Source organism: Cebus imitator, unplaced genomic scaffold (assembly GCF_001604975.1).
Source record: "Cebus imitator isolate Cc_AM_T3 unplaced genomic scaffold, Cebus_imitator-1.0 Scaffold314, whole genome shotgun sequence".
Lineage (NCBI taxonomy): Eukaryota > Metazoa > Chordata > Mammalia > Primates > Cebidae > Cebus > Cebus imitator.
In genome coordinates this window covers 1,378,089-1,399,804 of record NW_016107629.1, presented here as the reverse complement: position 1 = coordinate 1,399,804, position 21,716 = coordinate 1,378,089, and the positions used below count along the sequence as shown (strand labels likewise).

Genomic DNA, 21,716 nt, shown 5'->3' with positions numbered 1-21,716 from the left:
ACTTTAGGTCTTTGAGGAATTGCCACACTGTCTTCTACAATGGTTGAACCCATCAACAGTATATAAGCATTTCTTTTTCTCCACAACCTCACCACCATCTGACGTTTTTTGACTTTTTAGTAACAACCATTTTGACAGGTGTGAGATAGTATGTCATTGTCCTTTTGATTTGCATTTCTCTAATGATCAGTGATGCTGAGTTTTTTTCCCATATGCTTGTTGGCTGCATGTATGTCTTCTTTTGAGAAGTGTCTGTTCGTGTCCTCTGCCCATTTTTTAATTGGATTTTTTTTGTAAATTTATTTAAATTTCTTACAAATACTAGATATTAGGCCTTTGTTAAATACATAATTTTCAAAAATTTTCCCCCATTCTGTATGTTGTCTGTTTGTTGACAGTTTCTTTTGATGTGCAGAAGCTCTTTTGTTTAATTAGATCACATTTTTCAATTTTTGCTTTTGTTGCAACTGCTTTTGGTGTCTTCATCGTGAAATCTTTGCTCGTGCCTATGTCCTGAATCATATTGCCTAAGTTGTCTTCCAGGGTTTTCATAGTGTTGGGTTTTACATGTAAGTCTTTAATTCATCTTGAGTTGATTTTTGTATAGGGTGTAGGAAAGGGGTTCAGTTTCAATTTTCTACAAATAGCTAGCCAGTTATCCCAGTATCATTTATTGAATAGGGAATCCTTTCCCTATTGCTTGTTTTTGTCAGGATTGTCAAAGATCAGATAGTTATAGGTGTGTAGTCATATTTCTGGGTTCCCTGTTCTGCTCCATTGATCTATCTGTCCATTCTTGTACCAGTACCATGCTGTTTTGGTTACTGTAGCCCTGTAATATAGTTTGAACTTGGGTAACATGATGCCTCCCAGCTTTGTTCTTTTTGCTTAGGATTGTCTTGGCACTTTGGGCTCTTTTTTGATTCCATATGAATTTTGAAATAGTGTCTTCTAGTTCTATGAAGAATGTCATTGGTAATTCAATGGGAATAGCATCGAATCTATAAATTGCTTTGGGCAGTATGGCCATTTTCATGATATTGATTCTTTCTATCCATGAGCATGGAATGCTCTTCCATTTGCTTGTGTCATCTCTGATTTATTTAAGCAGTAATTTGTAGCTCTTTTTGTAGAGATCTTTCACTTCCCCTGTTAGCTGTATTCTTAGGTTTTCATTCTTTTTGTGGCAGTTGTGAATGGGAATTCTTTTGCTGCCTGGCTCTCAGCTTGACTGTTGTTGGAGTATAGGATTGCTAGTGATTTTTGCACAATAATTTTGTATCCTGAGACTTTGTTGAAGTTGCTTATCAGCTTAAGAAGCTTTGGACTGAAACAATGGAGTTCTCTACACATAGGATCATGTCTTCTGGTGACTAGTCAGGAATAGTCTTACTTCTTCTCTTCCTTTTTGAATGCCTTTTATTTCTGTCTCTTGCCTGGTTGCTGTAGCAGAATTTCTAATACTTGGTTGAATAGGAGTGGTGAGAGAGGGTATTTTTGTCTTGTGCTGGTTTTCAATGGGGAATGTTTCAAGCTTTTGCCCATTCAGTATGATGTTTGGGTTTGTCATACATGGCTGTTATTATTTTGAAGTATGTTCCCTCAATATCTAGTTTATTGAGAGCTTTTAACATAAAGGGATTTTGAACTTTATAAAAAGCCATTTCTGCTTCTGTTGAGATAATCATGTCCCTTTTGTCTTTAGTTCTGTTTTTCTGCCCTGGTAAAATGACTGCATAGTATGTTTTTTTTTGTTGTTGTTGTTAAAACTTTAGCAAATGACAGGAAAATGCTGTTATTCTGAGCAATATTGCACTTCAAGAGTGTTTAATTCGTCTCAGAGTCTCAGCTTCTTCCAAGTACATCATTAATAGTTCTAATAATCTAACAGTCACTGTAGAATAACTGATTAACTTATAAAGTATTTTAAAACCTTTTAAACATTAAAAAGTTCTATGAAAATTGTTTCCATTTTGTCTTCTGAGAATATTTTATACACTATGTATTTATAGTGTAAACAGCATGTTATGATTATTTAATATTAGGGAATTTTAAAAATCCATAGCTATATAAAAGTATAGAGTTTAGAAGATCTTTGTAGAAAATCTTCTTAAATTGCTGCTGTACTAAACCTGAATAAACCAATTCATTGGAATGTCTGGTAAAAATTGCATTCAAATAAAGCTTTTAAGTTAACAGCCATTTTCTTTGACATTCACGAACATGCTAAAAGCAAAACAAGATTTTTTCACCATAGAAGTCAATATCATTTCCCTTGAAACATGTTTCTTATCCCCTTAGGTAGTATTTCTGGGCCAAAAGTAGTGGTGAAAAGGGTTGGCCAGTCTTATTTATTAATAGATTTATCTAAAATTGTGTTGTTCACAATGTATTTTAACACATTAAAAACAACTAGGTTTTGAATTCAGTTCTAGTACATTAGAGCATTTCTTTATGTACATATTTTATTTATGTAATTATTTATTTTAGATTTTTTATTGATACATGATAGATGTACATCTTTTCAGGGTATAGCTGATAATTTGATATATTCATATAATATGTAAATATTATGTCAGAGTAATTAGGATACTCATTATCATATATATTTATCTTTATGCTAGGAACATTAAATTAGTCTATTCTAGCTATTTTGAATTTATGGGCATATTATAAATACAAATGCCTTCTTTGAATATAAAACATTTTATTCTTTGAGTGTGTCTGTGTGTATGTGTATGTGTGCATGCATGGCTGGAATGAGTTTTGATATCTATAATTATTCATGCTCAGTACTCATAATCAATAGCAATAATCTATTTAAAAATGAATCTCTAAGTGATAGCAAACGCACTTTTGGAAGCAAGTCTGTTGGCTCTGTAATTTCTCCTCCCCAATTTTTCAGGCTTCAGATACCAAATAAACACATGTAAAGTCAGTTAATTAGGTAGTGTATCAGAAATGTCATATTAGCCATTCAAAGAGGAATATACAGTTACAAAACTTTTCATATTGTTTTATACAAATAAACACTAGGAATCAATCATTTTTCAAATCATATAATGTTTAGCTTTTAATGCCAATAATGTTATTCTGTTAACTTCCACATGATGCTATCAAAGTATCTCAAAGACATGATTTTGACTCAAGATTTAGAGTTCACCTTTTGCTTGCTTTGAACCCATTTATTTTGGCTTCCTAGGACTGATAAACACAATTTGGGGGATAGTTCTTACCGTAATTGCAGGTCCAGCAAAAGCCAAGCTAAGCAACATGAGGAATGGAATTGCCTCCTGGGTTGGTTCAATGTATGGCATGCTAAGACTCCGGTCATAGCAGCTAAATCCAGAGTGTACAGGTTTGAAGACATCCGTGAGTTCGAGGAAATAGAGGCTAACCACCGATGATGCCAATATAGGCAACTAGGAATGAAGGACAAAGAAGATCAATTTATTCTACCTGATATACAGGCCATACCTAGAAAACAAGTGGCTTTCTCTCCTTCTTTAACTATTCCTCTCTGATTCCAGAGTTAAGAATTATTCGTAAGTACTATTGCTTCTGCCTTCAACATGGATTCCAATTCACCCACCTTAGTTATAGCCTGTTATGAGTCTCTGTCAACCCCAACTTTGTAACTGGTGCTACACATCCACTCCTACCCTCCCACTGTACTCATCCATTTTCCCACAGCATTCCAAGGGGTCTTGTAAAAGTATTTCAGATTAGATGGGTCAACATCACTGATAATCAGAAAAACGCAAATAAAAACCACAGTGAGATACCACTTCATGCCAGTCAGAATTGTTACTGTTAAAAAGTAAGGGAACAATAGATGCTGGTGAGGCTGTGGAGAAATAGGAACGCTTTTACACTGTTGGTGGGAATGTAAATTAATTCAACCATTGTGGAAGACAGTGTGGCGATTCCTCAAGGATCTAGAACCAGAAATACCATTTGATCCAGCTATCCCATTACTGGATATATACCCAAAGGAATAGAAATCATTCTACTATAAAGACACATGCACATGTACGTTTATTGCAGCATTATTTACAATAGCAAACACATGGAACTAACCCAAATGCCCATCAATGATAGGCTGGATAGAAAATGTGGTACATATACACCATGGAATACTATGCAGGCATAAAAAGGAGTGAGAACATGTCCTTTAAAGGGGTATGGATGAAGCTGGAAGCCATCATCTTCAGCAAACTAACACAGGAACAGAAAAGCAAACACCACATGTTCTCATTCATAACTGGGAGTTGAATATTGAGAACACATGGGCACAGAGAGTGGAACAGCACACACCAGGGCCTGTTGCAGAGTGGGGGTTGAGGGAGGGAACTTGGAGACAGGTCAATAGATGCAGCAAACCACCATGGCACACGTATACTTATGTAACAAACCTGCATGTTCTGTACATGTATCCTCTTTTTTTTTTTTTAGAAGAAATAAAGAAAATAAAAACAAACTAAACAACAACCACCACCAAAAATATTTCAGATTGCATCACTCCCTATCTGAATCACTGTAGTGGTTCCTATGCAACTTGAATAAAATCCAAATGCCATCCCATGCAATGCAAGTTTCTTCATGCTTTGGCTTTTGATTCTTCTTGTACCACATTTTCGCTATACCTTAGCCCCCTGCCCACTGCAATCCAATGGGTTTCTCTTCTTTTTCTGTGATAGTCAAATTCATTTCTGCCCAGGGTCCTTTGCACTTACTATTTCTTCTTCCTTTTGTGCTCTTTTTCTGGCTCTTTACATACTGGATTCTTTTTACTGTTTAATGATGCCTTCCTGCACTCTCTACTCAAGGTAGCTCTTGATCCATCCATCATGCTCTGCTTTATTATCCTGCTTGGTATTTTTTCATGGCACTTATCATTAACTGAAATTATCTTGCCAATTTAATACTTATTTATTTTTTGTCTCTCCCAGTCTCCCACTGAAATAAGTGCTTTACGAAGTGAGCGTCTGCCAGTGTTATTTATAAGTCCTGGCACTTGGTAGGCAGGGAATACATCATTTAATAATTTAAGGAAGCAATCACTACTTGTTGATAACTAACTAAATGAATAAACGAGTAAACCTTAATTTATTACAATAACTAGAGTTACCAGATTTAGCTAATAAAAATACAGGTTACCCAGTGAAATCAGAATTTCAGATAGCAATGAATAATTTTTAGTGTAAGTATACCCCATGCAATATTTGAGAGATACTTACATTAAAAATTATTCATTGTTTTTCTGAAAATCCTAACTTCACTGGGTGTCATCTCTTTAGTTTCCCTAAACTAGGCACAGTGTACTTTCTAGGCTTTGTGTACTCTTTTTGGGTTCAATTATTTACTCATTCAACCTATGATGTGCCAGGCACTATGTAGGTACTAGATACAATATATTAAACAAGAGATAGACTCGGCCATCAAGGAGTGTAAGCTTAGTGAGAGACCTGTTTAATACTTAAATGTATTTATATGGATGTAAGTGGAAATTTCAATAATGTGCTAAACAGAAAATATCACAAATGCTTAACCTAATGCCAGACATGCTGGAATCTGAAAATGTGGACATATAGCACTTATATAGCACTCAAAGAATTGCTTAGTTTAAGGCTTTGTTCCTTTGGAGGATATAATATTTATTTATGCAAATAGCCAATTTTTTTGATAAAGACAATGTTAACTACCCATGATTTCTGATTTAGTTTTAAAAAATAATTATTTTTTATTTTTAGAAGACAACATTATGCCTTCTATTCCCAAGAGGACTTTTTCGTAATGAGGAAATAATATGGTTTATTGGAAAAAATAGAAATACGTAGTGATTAATCTGGCATTATCTTTCTGTTTTTCGGATGGACACTTTGCAGAGAACAAAAAGTATATAAAAAACATTTATTTTTTTCTTATCGACTATTATTTGGTCACTTCAAATATCTCACCTTTCCTCCTCACCACTTCCCTCTCTTATGGCACAGGAATAGTAGCTTTCAGTCTTGACCAATAAATCAGCACTTCATGGTGCATGCACATTATTGAAATTTCCACTTAAATCCATATAAATATATTTAAGTATCAATTTAACAAAAACTTCACATAGTGCTTACTATATGCCAATTTTCTGTTTTATGAATTTTAATTAATTTGACTCATACCTTTTAAATTCATTTAACTTAAAACTTTCTAATGTGACATAAGACAGTTGCTATCAATATCCTTATTTTGCAGGTGGATAAGCAGTTACTGATAGTAAGTGACAGATGTGGATTTTGAATCTATGAATTCTAGTTCCAAAGTCCACAATATCTGGAATAAACAGTTTATAAATGTTATTAAGTATTGTCATTGTTATAAATAATAACAATAATATATTCATCAAATGTCACTTTTCTCATGAAGCTTTACTTGATAATACCTTTTAAGAGTGATTTCCTCAGTCTTAATTCCCTAGTACTTCTTTTTAGGAAATGTTTACCCACTGCTCTTTTTTATCTCCTATAAATTAGGTCTAGTCTTTTGCATTGCTTCCCAAACTAAAGTCTCCTTAAGGCAGCGGCCTAATTGTACTGATTTCTATGTTGCCACTAATATACATTATTGTGACTTCCAAATATACATGCACATACCTCTATATATACATATATGCTACATTAACAAATGAATTAAAGTAATTTGTCATTAATATTATGCATTAGTCCTTTCAGCCAATAGTCTTTCTGAAACTGAAACTTTTTCCAATTATATCATTTTCCATATATATATTAGTATCTTCTATATTTCTATAGAAGCATGTTTTAAGACCTTCATTTGTTTTCAAAATAAGAATCATTTTTTCTTTTTAATGTTTATTTCTCTCTTTTTTTACAAAAAGCACCTTTTACTCTGTTCCTTGCATCATTTTGTTTTTAATAAAGAGTTATTTGTATAAAATCTTCATCATATTCATTATATTTTGGAAATAAGTAATTTTATGCATGGTATTCCCATACTTTAGTACCCAACGTAATGAATTAAATGACAATGCTTATTTCTAACATAACTGTCTTCAGAGTTTTGTTTTTTTTTTATCTTCTGAAATGCGCAATAACAGATTTTTTTTCAGTGTAAGAAATTTAACAGATGGTATGTGCCAATTTTGGAATACATATAGAATTGATATGCACATAATAAAATTACACAGACTTGTTTTGATTGCATTGAAAATGGGATTTTGAAAATGAGATTTAAAGAGATTTTTTTAAAGTCTATACAGCAAGCACTACAAATTTTATTCTCTAGTCATGATATAGCCCCCAAAAAAGTGAACCAAAAAAGTGTAACCAAGCTATTTTTATGCAGCAATAGAGAGGAGGGAAATTACCTGAGGATTAGGAAAGCAGTTTTCAAAAAGAAAAGATTGATTCTTATAATTACCATCTGCTAAGGAACTTGTGAGTGAAAATAATGGAGCAATTTTTAAGAAGAAAAATTGTAACTGTTTTAGAGAACAGGGCAAACAAAAGCAAAGTGTTTCAAAAGACCACATTTGCTAGATAATATTGATTTTTCCAATGCTAACTTTAAAAAGACAAATCTAGATTATATATCAATTTTAGTGCAACATTTTATGAAATCTATCATGACATTTTATCTAGATCAGATAGCTTACTTGCTTTTAGCATGATTATAATAAGGACAAGCTTTACTTTTCATTGGGGAGAGTTCACTTTGCTCTTATCCTAGGGCAATACAGATCAGTTCCATTCTTTGCCTTCCTCATAGCCATCATTAATTCAGAATCCTATAAGATCCTCTTGAACTTGTTGAAACCATAGTCACAAAGGGCCAATTAATATATATATGCTATTGGTGGCTCATCCACTTACTCATTCAACAAATATCTTTGAGAGCCTGTCAGCCCCAGGCCTTGTTCTAGGTCCTGGGAATACAGTTGTGATAAAACAAAATCTTTGTTCCCATGAATATTTCATTCTAGTTGAGGAAGGCAGGTAAAAAATATATATCAGATATATATTATATCTGGTATTATGTATTATATCAGAGATACATATTGTGTCAGATATACATTATATCAGATTTATACTAAAATATATAATATATATAAGATATAATATATATCAGAAAGAACACATACTATAAACAAGAAGGCTGTGTAATTAAGTGCCTGAATTCCTATTTAGGTAGGAAGACCTACCTAAATAGGTGCCATTTAAGCAGAGACTTGAAAGGGCAAGAAAGAACCAACCATATTAAAACCAGGTAAAAAGCATAACCAAGTGGAGGAATGATACAAACTGAAGTCAGAGAGGTAGATTTGGGACCAAACTTTGCAGAGACTGAAGTCCAAGGAGGAAGTTAGAATTTTATTTAAAGTAGGATCAGAAACCCTCTGGATAGTTCAAGCAGAGGTGTAATATGATTTGAAATGTCTTTTACAAAGATCACTTGTTGTTGGATTGAGAATGGTCACAGTGGACCAAAAATAGGAATAGGGTAAAAATTTAGAAAGCTTTTAAAAACTCAACAAATATTTATTGAATACCTAGTAGGCACCAGGTACTTCTCTAAGTGTAAGGAATGTGGCAGTAAACCAAACAGAGAAAACTCACAGAGCTTACCTTCTAGTGGATGCATGGCAATGGCAGAAATCCAAGAAAGATGAGGCAGCATGTTCTAGAGTTTAGTACTGGAGATACAAATAAATTTGTAGATTGTTGATATAGTTTTGGCAATAGATATGACAGAACTTGTTTATGGCTTGATCAGTGAATAAGATAAAACAATAAATATTGATCTCAAAGATAGGGTTTGAGCAATTAGGCCAGTGGAGCCATTCCCGGGGATAGGGAGAAGTTTGGATGGGAAGAATAGAAGATTCTGTTCTGAAAATATTAAAACGGATATGTCTCTTAGTTATTAAAACAAGATGTCGCTTTGGAGCTAACAGGAGAGGCCAAGGCTGGAGGCATAAAGCTGCAAATTATTGGTACAATATCCTCACTTTTGGAGAACAACACTAGCATAAGAGATTTGAAAGTTAAATTATTTTAGTTTTGACATAAGTAATGTCACAAAATCAAAGAAAATAATTGTGCATATTCATGCCAATCATATGCAAGAGCTAGTCTAAGAGAAAAAGGAAGATTTTAATATTAATAACACATTTAAAATGAGAGGCTTGGAACCAACTTGGTAAATACCCCCAAATCATATAAAATATAAAATTTGAAACATTAATACAATATATTAAAACTCAATTCAAACTGGGAAAAACACTAGCAGAGCAAGGCAATTATGTTAAAACCTGTAGCCATGAAGAAGGTTGTCACAGGTCAACACACATGTGGTAAGGGACTTTAGTGGTATTCTGTAGTATTTTTGCCTTGTAACTAATACAAATTAGTACTTTCTTCAAATATTGATGATAATAATAACATAATACTAGGCTTTACAGCATATAAAACTATCTTCACTCTAAGTATGGCATATTCAGATTGGCTGCAAAGAACTTCAAAAATACAGATTATGAAAACATACTAACATTTGAAGTGTCATTAAGGGAAAGAATTGGTCAGAATGAGTCTGTAACATTACTCAAGGTCTAGAAATCTAAACTAATTTCTACACATAAAACAGATGTGGCTTGTAGGACATGAATAGATACAAATTGAAACAGGGCAGTGTGATTGAGGAAAACCAGTGCTGGCATTAGAACCAGGAGAATCCATTTTCTCCCCTCATTTACTCTACCAGGTTTTGGGATTTGGGAAGTCACTTAACCTTTCTGGGCTTCATTTGTTATCAGTGAAATGAGAGCCTTTTTACATTGCCATCTAATACTGAAATGCTCCATGTTCTGTCATGGATTAAGAATTTTTTCTCTCATTTCTTTCACACTGTCACAGCCTTATATAAAACATTATGGCTTAAAAAAAAATCTGCATTCTCCTCATAATTTGTTTCATCCTCCACAATGCTTCCAAGCCAATTTTCCCAGAATTCACACCTCATCACACATTTAATGGTGCCCCACTAATAACAAAATAAAGTGCAAATTTTTTAGAATGATATTTATGACTTTTTATAATATGGCCTTCATCTGCCTTTCTTGGTTAATTTTGCTTTCCACCTACTCTCTACTCTCCAAACCAGAAAGACAGCCCATGTTCCCATTATATTTATATTTCAAAAAGACATGTTCTGGTCTCTGCTTCACATTACAGTTCCACGTTTATTTCTCATAAAAATTGCACTTATCTTTTCGGGTTGAGACAATATAATTTTTTTTCTCCCTGAAATCTTCCCCATGCACTCCACTCAGAATTGAAGGCTCCATCTCACATACTTCATATATAAATTTATTGAAGGACCTGTCAGTCTGGCTTTGCTTAAATTTATTTACATATTACCAGCTCTTGCCCTAAGATCAAGTATTCAAAAGTGATACCTTTGCAATTCACTCAGTGCTTTGAATGTTTTAGGTGTCCAGTAAATATTCACTGAATTTAATTGAAAGAAATTAGGAAATTATGATTAAGAAAACAAAACACATAGACAATTTCTGAGAAATACACAGCATGTGTTGAGGATTTAGGTGCCAGATACTAGTTAAGTTTAAAAGATTACTACAATCAATCCACACTGTATAAAGTGTCTATCAGTATCTCCAAATTACAAATGGGAAAACAGGCAGAAATAGGTTACACAATTGGTGCAACAGCCACAAAACCCCCAAGTGGGAACACCCAGATTCCTACCCAGATGTCTATGTTGGGAAACATGCTCAAAATTCTTTGCTCATGGAACTCAACTAGCTTTCTTCCTTCATACTGTTAAGATAGCTGCAATTCCCACGTGGAGAGAGGGTGTCTTAGGGGAATGGTGCAGTTCGAAAAAGGCCATTCTGTTTCTCTTAATTCTTATTTTAAACATGTTCTCTGCTCACTTATTCCTTATCACTCAAACATAAAAATTGCTTTGTTTCAATCTGAGATCTATCTTTTCTAGAACTCCTCTCAGTTTCAGTAGAATTTATTAGGTATGTACTCAGACCTAAAAAGCAAAGGACATTTACTGAGTTTTTATTTAGACGTTTCCTCCTAATTATCTGATTTAATTCTTATAACCTCCTTGGGATTCTCAAGATAAATTTAAGAAAAGGACCATGCCCCAGATAAGTAAAATAGCCTGCCTAGCTTTTAAGGCCAGTAATTGAAGCCTGGTCTGCTAAATTCCTGGAAGCATGCACCGCCATGTACCCTGCTGCCATTCTACCACATGTCACCATCTGGCACTAGTCTAGTGCTTTTCAGGAAAGGATAGCCCCAAGCTTCAATGAGATTGCCAGTTTAAAGGACACAAGGCGAGAGATGGCACGTGTCAAGGGGTTTCAATGGCAACAACAGCAAAGGGGTGGCAGGCACTTTGAAATCACAGTCTCACTGATGTGGTGCCCTCAGGTCTTGAAGGTTCTCCCTTGTGCAGTTTCTTTGAAGTCATTTGTATTATTTTGGTTTTGGGAATATCTTAAGAGCTTTTAATTATATTTTGGATATGATCTGCTTGTTTTTTCACTTTTGTCTTCCCTAGTGAATGATTTTGAATGCAAAGTATCAGAAATTATGCACACTTAAGGTTCCAGATGTTTTCCTGCTTTTAGTGCTTCCTTTGGATCACTTTCTCTGACTGTACAGCAATATCCTGATGAATGCCTGGATCACAGCAATTATCATATTGGATGGTGGTTATTCCTCTCCTATTCAACAACAGGATCCTTGAGAGCAGACAAATTGTATTATTTATCTCTTTATCCCTTTATTGTACACCGAGAACACCTAGTCAGGACACATCCTCAGTGCACAATGAACTAATACATATGTGAATGATTTGAAGAGAGTTGCCAAATGTTGAGATGTTCTTGCAGTATGGTTAAGAAAATATCCCCCATTTAAAAGATCTTCATTTACTTCTACCACAATAAAATGCTTTCTATTTTGAATTTATAGATTTTTAATAATTTTTAGGATTAAAAAATACAAGAAACTTAAATTGGATCCTCCATAGAAATTACAACTAATAGAGAACAGCTACCTTTTCTAATATATGTACTAGATTGGGAAAAATCTGTTCTATGTTTTTATACCTGAATATGAAACTGTATCTTTACAGCTCTAAAAGGACCTGTTACAATCACTCTATGATCTAACAGTAAAGTCAAAAATAATGATAAATGGTTGTTTTATTACCTGAACATTGACCTAGCATTCGGCTTGGGTAGTAGGTTTTGTAATCACCAGCCTTAACCTCAGGTAGTGAAGATTTGTTCTTCTTACATAATTAGACACTGAAGTATGTATGTGCATTGTCTTGGTAAGCGTTTTATTCTTTAAACCAAATTAGAGACTAAGACCTGAGGCTAAGGATCTATATTTTAATTGTTAAAAGTAATTGCTTTTAAATCCTTTCTCCCAGCTATAATTTCTCTTCCCTTGTAACATACAGTGGACATTACAAATTTGGGTAATAGTAGTAATTTAATGCTACTAATATTTGACAGGTACCATTTAAAGTACTTTATATGTTTGAATTAATGCAATCTTCACAACACCTTTTTGATGACGGTACTATTATTACTGCCATCTTACAGATGAGGGAATTGAGATTACATGATTTGTACAGGGTTATCATGTAAGATTCCATGATTTGTATAAGGTTATACAGCTTTTTAGCTGGATTACAAACTCAAGAAATCTGGCTTTCCAGTTCATGTTTGTGATTATTGTACATATTACCTCTTCCCAGAAGCTTCTATTATGGACCTATGGCTTTCCAAAGACATTGAGAAAAAACAAAAATAAAGAAATGAGAATATCTCTCTTTATATATTCTTAATGCTACTCTACAATGTCTATAGTGTGTGATATTGTACATATTCTTGATGTCCTCTAAAAAAGGTAAGATCTTAATATACTTAGATTAAATAGTGTTTTCACTCTTAGTGGGATTGTTTTATTCATCAAGAGAAAGCAGATAGCTGTTCACATTATCTGACAAAGGAAAGACATAGTGCAAACAAAACAAGAGTTTGGGGGGAAAAGGCCACTTTAATAATGTCAGGCAAATGTGGCCTAACTAAAACTTCTCCATGAGCGATCTTCAAAAGTCATGGAGCATGTATATTATGAAAATACTGTGCATGGGTTTCAATTTTTTGCATCAAAATGAGTTCACATTCACTCATAACATGTCTGAAAAGGATCTAGTTTGAAGCACCAAGACGGATAAGATATCAGTTTAAAAAGATCACCTGTCAGAGCAACATGAATTCTGCTAAAATTGAAGCAAGAACATTCATCAAATTTATGATGAAGCTTTGGTAGAAGAAAGGCAAAATCATTGATACTTTACAGAAGGTTTATAAATACAAGAAATCAGTGGAAAAAGATGATGTTGACGATGAATTTCACAACATCAAATCATCTACATCAATTTGCAAGAAAAACATTTGTCTTGTTCGTATCCTAATTGAAGAGGACTGACTATTAAGAGCACAAACAATATCCAACAATATAGACCTTTCACTTGGTTCAGCTTATACAGTTTTGATGAAATGTTAAAGTTTAGCAAACTTTCCACTCAATGGGTGCCAAAGCAAATGTGGCTAGATTGGCTGCAGACAAGCGCAGAGCTTTCAATGGAATTTTTTAAACAAGTAGGATCAAAGTACTGAAGCATTTCTTCAAAGAACCGTAACAAGTGATGAGACCTGATTTTACTAGTATGATCCTGAAAACAAAGCACAATCAAAACAGTGGCTACCAAAATGGGAAAGTGGTCCTGCCCAAGTAAAACCAGACTGGTTAAGAGCAAAAGTTATGGCAACATCATTTTGGGATGCTCGAGGCATTTTGCTTGTTCCCTTTCTGAAGGGCCAAAGAATAGTAACATCTGTTTGTTATGAGAGTGTTTGGAGAAAGTTAGCCAAAGCTTTAGCAGAAAAATGCCCAGGAAAGCTTTTCTAGAGAGTTCTTCTCCACCAATGCTCATCCTTGTCATCCAACGAGGGCAATTTTTTGGGAGTGTCAGTGGGAAATCATTAGGCATCCACTTCACAGTCCTAATTTGGCTCATTCTGACTGTTTTCTAATCTTAAGAAATCTTTCATAGGCACCCATTTTTCTTCAGTTGTTAATGTAAAAAAGACTGCAATGACATGGTCAAATTCCCAGGACCATCAGTTCTTTAGGTATGGACTAAATGGCTTTTATCATTGCTTATAAAAGTGTCTTAAACTTGATAGAGCTTATGTTGAGAAATAAAGTTTATACTTTTTATTTTTATCTTTTAATTCCATTTTATCTATGAACTTTTAGACGTCCCCTTGTATTTGAGTTATAGCTGAGTTATAAGAGAAGCAAATTTCTGATTTTGAGATCTAAATTGACATGTAATCTTAATGTTATATACAAAGGAATGATTGAATTAAAGGCAATCAGTGTTTCTAAATTAATTATGTTTTTACAATGTTTATTAAAATAAGTTATCAATTTTATTATTAAACCATTTTACTTAAACATGAAAGTTCATATTTTCTGTTATAATTATACAATTTATTTAACAAATACTTTTTAGTATTTGCCATGTGACTGATACATTTTATTTGACCTATTAATTATTCAGAAAAGAAATTTCTCATCTAATTTCAGAAATTAGAATTCTATAGCATATCACAAGCTTCTCTCTCCCTCTAGGCTTCTCCTCTATATACAGATGCACAGTTAGATGCACATTAGGAGTCCTTCTTCAGAATTAAAACTTTCCAGTGCTGCTGAAGGTCTTAGTTATGTAAGTTTTATTTCTGAAAAGGCTTGGTGCACATAAAAGAGATATTGAAGCTGAGCTGTTAATGTGGGATATTAATAACTCCATTTTATTTTCTAACATCTTAATGATGTGATTAAATTAATTAAAGTAAGTGGTATTGCATTATATGTTTCACTGGAAAATGCATCCAAAAGTCAGATGAACAATATATATAAATCAAATGCATATAACATGGCATACAAGTGCATCTGCCAAAGAAACCCGTTTTGTTACTAAATACTTAAATAAATAAATCTAACTGCTGTTAGGTGCTTGACCAACACAATCACCTGGGAAGGTAAGTGGTTTGAACCAAGAGTAGAGACTGTGAGAGGGAGTTAATTCGCCCTGCCTCACTGCCCAGGCTCAGTCTCCACACTAAAGAGCTTCTGTCTAGATTGTAAATTGCTGTCCTCTCTGTGATTTTTTAACATGGCCTGGAAAGAATGTGGAACTGAGGATAGATCATTTGTGATTCCTGGGGTCAAAATATATTAGATACTTCATCCCATCTCCCTACTGTGCTGCCTCAACCTCTGGAATCTTAGGAAGGTGAAGGGTAGTGGTGGAGGAAGAAACAGAGCCTGTTGAGTTTCGTGGGGTGGAGACTTTGGAATGAGCAGTTCTTAAAGTGTTTTGTAGTCCCGTAGAGCAGGCATTTTCTAGGATGCACTGCACTTGGCCCTTCCTAGACATATTGGAACACACATCTGAGCACTGAAGTCTTAGCAATCTCTTCTCCTATTTCTGAACAGGACTGAAAGGACCACTAGCCTTCAAGGTTAGTCGGGGAATAATGTGGCTAAGATCAAGGCCAAAGCTGAGGTTCAGCCCAGGGTCTATTTCCATATATTCATTAATTAAACTGCTAGATTTCTTGACTAACACAACAACTAATGCATCACAGATTTATTGAGACTATCTGCTCTCTGCTATTTTCATTGTTCCACAGGCTGGAGTTTAAAAATAAATAAAAAGAATTTTTTCTTAATTATGTCCTGCTCAAACTATCTAAAAGTTACTAGAACCAATATTATCTATGAAATAACTACTAGTCTGAAACTTAAATATTGAAAAACATACTAACATCAAATAATTTTTCTCCACATACATCAAATTCAGCTGGAAGCTAGAAACCAAATGAGGTCTTAAAGCAGAAGAGTTTTCAAAAGTTCATCTCTCTATAGTATATTGTTTACAACAGATTGCTGTCCACCCTTTTTATAAGTTTTTGCCATGAATAAGACATTACTTATGTCTAAATCTTCACAGTTGGATGTTCTCCATGTTCTAACTCAAATCTCAGTTGCTACAATACAAGCATTTTCAGATCATCACCCAAGGGATAAGTAACCTGTTAATTCTTCAGGGTGTATCCAACTGCCTTAAAAAAAAAAAAAAAGATTCCAGTGAATCATACAGTAGCCTAAGTGAGATGACTCATTCCCAAAGACTAAATCTAATTTATTCATCATTTTTAGAAAGCATAATATTCTTTATTTCACAGATGGTTAGGTTGAGGCAAGGGAAGATATTTAATTTGCATTGGACAGACATTTCTGCTGACAAGTTTATATATAATACTGTAGAACTCTGGAAAGATGAGAATGGCAGTGGCTCACAGAGTATGGGCCTACCAACAACCTTGGAGTAGGGACTTTCAGGAGAGTGTTACCTGGGCGCTGTGTATAGAAGGTGCTCAGTAAATAAGAATTCCCCTCCACTGACTGGGTCAAGGTAAGGGTACTGAAAAAAAGTGGTCTCTATTTTGTGAGTGTGTGCATATGTCCCTCTATCCATGAAAATGAGCAGGAATTCCAGTAAAGGTTTGTTGTTAATGTATTTATACCTTATAATAAACTGCTCTACCATTGTATGTACACTATATAAAACATACATGAATGAGTGATACCAGTAAAAAACAATGAGGAGAACCTGCTCTTTTCCAGGGAATCATGTAACATCTAAAGCCACCAACAATGTTTACTTTCGACAAGATGGGAGAGAGAGTGTTGGTAAGTGGAAAAAAGAAAATTCATTTACCAGGCTTGACTTTGCTTTAGAATTGTTGGCCATATTTTATAATTTGTTTACGATTAAAGGGTCATAATTACTCTCACCTGAACATAATACTTTCATCATTTTCAAACGAGGAAAATTAGGCTTAGAGGAAATAAGTTACTTGCCCAAGATTACAAGGCTAGTTGGTAGATCGAGTTAAAAAAAACTATATTATTTTACCAAAGTAAAAAAACATATATCTAATACTTTGTTTTACCATGGGCAAAAAAATTTGTCTGCTGGTATATGTGCCTTATATAAGTAAAATAACTTTCTATGAAAACTAAAATTGCAAGTTCTTTGCTTCAGTGATGCCTTTCTTTGAAATCTCAAATCCCAAACAATCCATATGTAGCTCCTAGATCATAAAATAAATATAAGTAAAATTAAGATATGAGGACTCATATAGATCTCAGAGATTGATTTAATCTTCAACTTTTCAATAATCCTTGAGGCAGAGCAATGTCTTGTATGAAAACTTTACATTAAGGTATGAGGGAAAATTCAAAGCTATTCCATGAATGATGACATAAATTATATTTTTACTCCTTCCTGTGTTTATACTTTCCTTTACTGTGTGTTACAGACTTCATGTCAAGGTAATTAATTGTAAAATTACAAGTGGGCACTTAGACAATGAGAAAAAAATCATTTCCAATTTTCTGATCTTTGGCTATTACCATGCTTTTAAAAGAGCCTAACAATTTGGAAAAGTGGAAGATCCATTCATGATTGCTTTGACTTGTTGTTTAATGCAAGGTGGTCATGAAATGTGTTTGGAAGTTAGCACAAACAGCTACCACAACTTGTTCACATGTAGAATTAGAATGACCTGTATTTTAAATGTTATAATCCAGAGGGAAGCTTTCTAATATAAGTAATTCTAGAAATAGTAGTAATTAGGAAAAAGCACTAGAACAGGAATCAGGAGACCTAGGTTCTATTCCTGATCTGATATTAACCAAAGTGTCCTTAGGTACTTCAGGCACACTTGGTATGTCTACAGGTTAACTCAGTTAACCTTTTCAAGGAAAAATGTTCTTATGTGATAGAAGAAACAGTGAGGCCATATGTTCTTAAATTCCATAATTTTATTAGACTTACCTCTGTAATAAGACTTTTAAACTCTATAAGACATTTCCCCAGCTTTTAAATAAAAAGGTTGCTTGAGAAATGTCCTATGCCATATACATATGCTAGAGAAAATGTGTTTGCTGTAATATTTGTAATACATTTCCAACATAAACAGCAATAATAGTGTCTCAGGTAATCTTTATTTAACAAGCCAGCTTAGACAATCAAATGTTTAAAGGGGTCTCATGGTTTGCTCACAGATTGGATCTCCATTACACACACACACACAATTCATGCCTACCTTCAATTTTCTAATGCTTTTTCTTCTAATCCTGCTTGGACTCACCTCTCTCTGTTTCTATTATCTTGTTTTCTTTCTTTCTAACATTTTAATAGACCTACATATTCTATGCTCCTAAAACTCTATTTATGTTCTAAGTCTTCCCTCTAATCCCCACACAATGATCCTCATTAATGTCCATCAAAGACTCACAGGAGCCATTTGTGCTTGTCCAAAGGAAGCTTCTTTTTAGGGGCCACTGGGCCTTCAAGTCATGTCAGAAATTAAACCAGTTACTATTAATTAGGAAATAGCACTAACACAGTGAAGTTTAGAGCTGAATGTAGAGAAAAACTCTATTCCGCAACTCTGATAGAGCCACAACCAGACATGTTTCAAATACATGCATCCAGATACCATCAAGCCAGTCAACTCACAGCAGAGGCAGGGCTCTCCATTCTACTTCAGCACTAGGTTTAGCACTGTTGATGGAAGCATGTGTGAGACAGTGTGGTGTAGTCATAACGCAAGAGCACGATGGACAAGCTCTGAAATCCTGACTTCTTCATTTAGTTGCTATGTGTCCCTGGTAAAGACAGTAGCTCTCTTAGCTATAATTTCTGAATCAAAAAATAAAGATAACAATGCCTTCTCAGTAGGGTAGTTCTCAGGACTAAAAATAATGTATCTAGAGGGTCTGCCATATAAAGAAGACTAGAAATGGACTATTCTTTGTTATTACTCTGATTATTATCATTATTATTATTAAAGATATACTTGAAATTTGCAAGCCAAGTATTTATTATTTCCTAATAGAGAAAAGTAGAACGAATCACATTCCAAGTAACTTTCCCATGAAGAAATAGTAAGATCGTGGTGGTGTTTAGGAATAGAAAAGAATTCCCTAATGTTCAACACTTGCATTTGCAGAAATGTCCTCATTTAACTCTATCTCTAAAACTTAGGAATCTATTCTCTATTTACTTTATTTTGCATCTGACTTTATGCATTGTGACTTTGAAAGAGGAAAGACTTGCCAACTCATCTCATTTGGCAGAGTTTGAAGTACTTCTTTGAGCAGCCTATCCTTCTATACAATCTAGAGAAGAGGAAAAATCTACAGCTACTATTTTGGTATATGCAATGCAGAAACGTGATTTTATATTTCGTACTGATGCTAACATTTATGTAAAAGGGAAAAAACTAGCAATACTTCTCAGCAATAAAATCAAATGAGTTATATAATTTTTACATAGATCATGACATAGAACAGAAATCTTGTGAATTAATGTTTGCTACAATTAAGAATCTGTGGATATTTTCCAATGGGAAGAAAATGAAAATTGTGTTAAGGTTTTACCAAGGCACCACAATGTCAAAATGTGTTTAGACCAAACTAACCAGGTGACTTTGCTCAAAGGCTTGTTGAACTTCTCTAGGTAGGATGGTAACAGAGTAGCAGCAATGGCTTCTACTCCTGAACGCATTGTTTGATTACTGACCCTATAGTAATTAACTCTGTTAGCAAAATCCTGCAACGTATCTACTGCTGAGTACACATTCAAAATAATGAAAGCTTTCTGAATAGGCCAGGCACAGTGGCTCACCTCTGTAATCCATCACTTTGGGAGGCTCAGGCGGGAGGATTGCTTGAGCCCAGAAATTCAAAACCAGCCTGTGCAGCATGTCTCTACCAAAAAATATAAATTCTAGCTGGGTGTGGTGGTGCATGCCTGTACTCAGGGGGCTGAAGTGGGAGGATCACTTGAATCTGGGAGGCAGAGGTTGCGGTGAGCTGAGATCATGCCACTGCACTCCAACCTGGGTGACAGAGTGAGACCCTGCCTGAAAATAAATAAAATAAAATGAAAACTTTCTGAGTAATCTTACTTTTTTGAGTTTAAAATATTCTGCATTGGAATGCTTCAGATACTGTAATTTTATGCTGAGTGGAAAGAGAGATGATATTTTTACTCCATATGTATTTGTACATAGCTATGTGCAGGTGTGTGCATACATATGTGTCTGTGTGTGTTTTCTTGTATGCATAACAGGCAATTTCAAACTCTTTTCTGTATCTGTAGCCTTGTAAACATATATTTACATATAGGTCAAACATAAGTCTTCTGCCTTCATAAAGTTAGCAACAGATGTGTTATAAAAAATGTTACATCATGTAGCAGAATGATTAAGTAAAAAGAATCTCTTTCCCATATATTTTAACAATTTATTTATTTTTAGGTGTAAAAAGGTAATTTGTCACTTGTTTATACTACATAGTGCATTGATCTTTGAGCAGGATGACTAATGAGAACAAAATTGTGAGCCTGAGCCCCAGAGGGACCACTGTAATCCTTTGCATGCACTAGCACCCAGACAACTGGCCTTATCACATATACTATTGAGCTATTAAGTTTGAAAACCCTTTTGCTAATTCTAGGTACACTGCTGGCTGCATCTGCCACTGTAAGTGATAGAGCCATCTCTTGCAGAGTACTCAGAAACTTTAAGAGCATGATAAACCTTTTCTTTAGTGGAACATTCCTTTTTACCTGCTTTTCTGTTCAACCTAATAGGGTATGGGTATGCTTCTCTGAGAGTTCTTCTTACTGCTTGACCTTTGTTTTCCCAGGCTGAACAGTATAAAACTAAGTTATGAAACTTGCTCATAAAATGAGGTGCTAAACTAAAAATCACAATGTTTTTCAAATGCTGTCCAACATTACTGTCAACCATAAACCACTTTATCAGCAAATAGCAGCATAAACCAAAGAGGTAAGAAAAAATAATTATATCTCTTAAATTAATGTGTGCTTTAACATCAGGTATGGTGGTGAACAAGGACAAGGTTACTTGGTTTTAGTGGCTGAACACCACAGCCTAATGCCTTCGGGGATATAATTAGAGATACTTTGACACTCCTCTTTACTCCTTCCTTGCTTCTATCCAGGGTCCTTGTTGAGGGGCACTAGTCACTAGCTGATGAGCTAATGTGGAGAGTATGCACTGTCTACCAACTCTTTGTGCTTGGAGGCTCCCACTGGAGGAGGAATTGAGCTGAGGAAGCTGATCTGTTGCCAGAGAAAACTGTATCACCTTTGACAGCATGCCCTTGCCTTATTACACCTTCCTATTTTTACCAGTGAGAAACCATACAGAGTAACTTTGCCTATATGAGCGTTCTTTCAACAAGTTGACAGAGATTGTTATTGCAGTGGTGAAGAGCATGAGTTCTGAGTTAATATCCAGCCCTGCCTCTAACTTTTCTCTATAAAATTGGGCAAGTTGTCTAACTTTTATGAGTTTCAGTTTCTTCTTCAAAACACAGATAATGATGGCCTCTTAATTAAAGAGAAATTTTGAAGATTGAACGACATGATGCACGTAAAGCATTTGACCCTATTGTTAGTACATATTAAGT

General features: G+C 34.5%; 1 protein-coding gene and 1 long non-coding RNA gene across 2 annotated transcripts in view; one reads left to right on the top strand and one right to left on the bottom strand.

Annotated features, from left to right (window-relative positions):
* Positions 1 to 21,716, bottom strand: part of PLPPR4 (phospholipid phosphatase related 4) — a 50,135-nt gene that overhangs the window by 24,860 nt on the left and 3,559 nt on the right. Inside the window, exon 2 of the mRNA XM_017503757.2 lies at positions 3,237 to 3,422. Coding sequence (XP_017359246.1) covers positions 3,237 to 3,422 — 186 coding nt within the window. The remainder of the gene's footprint in view (positions 1 to 3,236; positions 3,423 to 21,716) is intronic.
* Positions 1,228 to 21,213, top strand: LOC108286140. Its single transcript, XR_001817820.1, has 3 exons — positions 1,228 to 1,369; positions 3,482 to 3,488; positions 21,201 to 21,213. It is a non-coding gene; the product is annotated as an uncharacterized LOC108286140 (long non-coding RNA).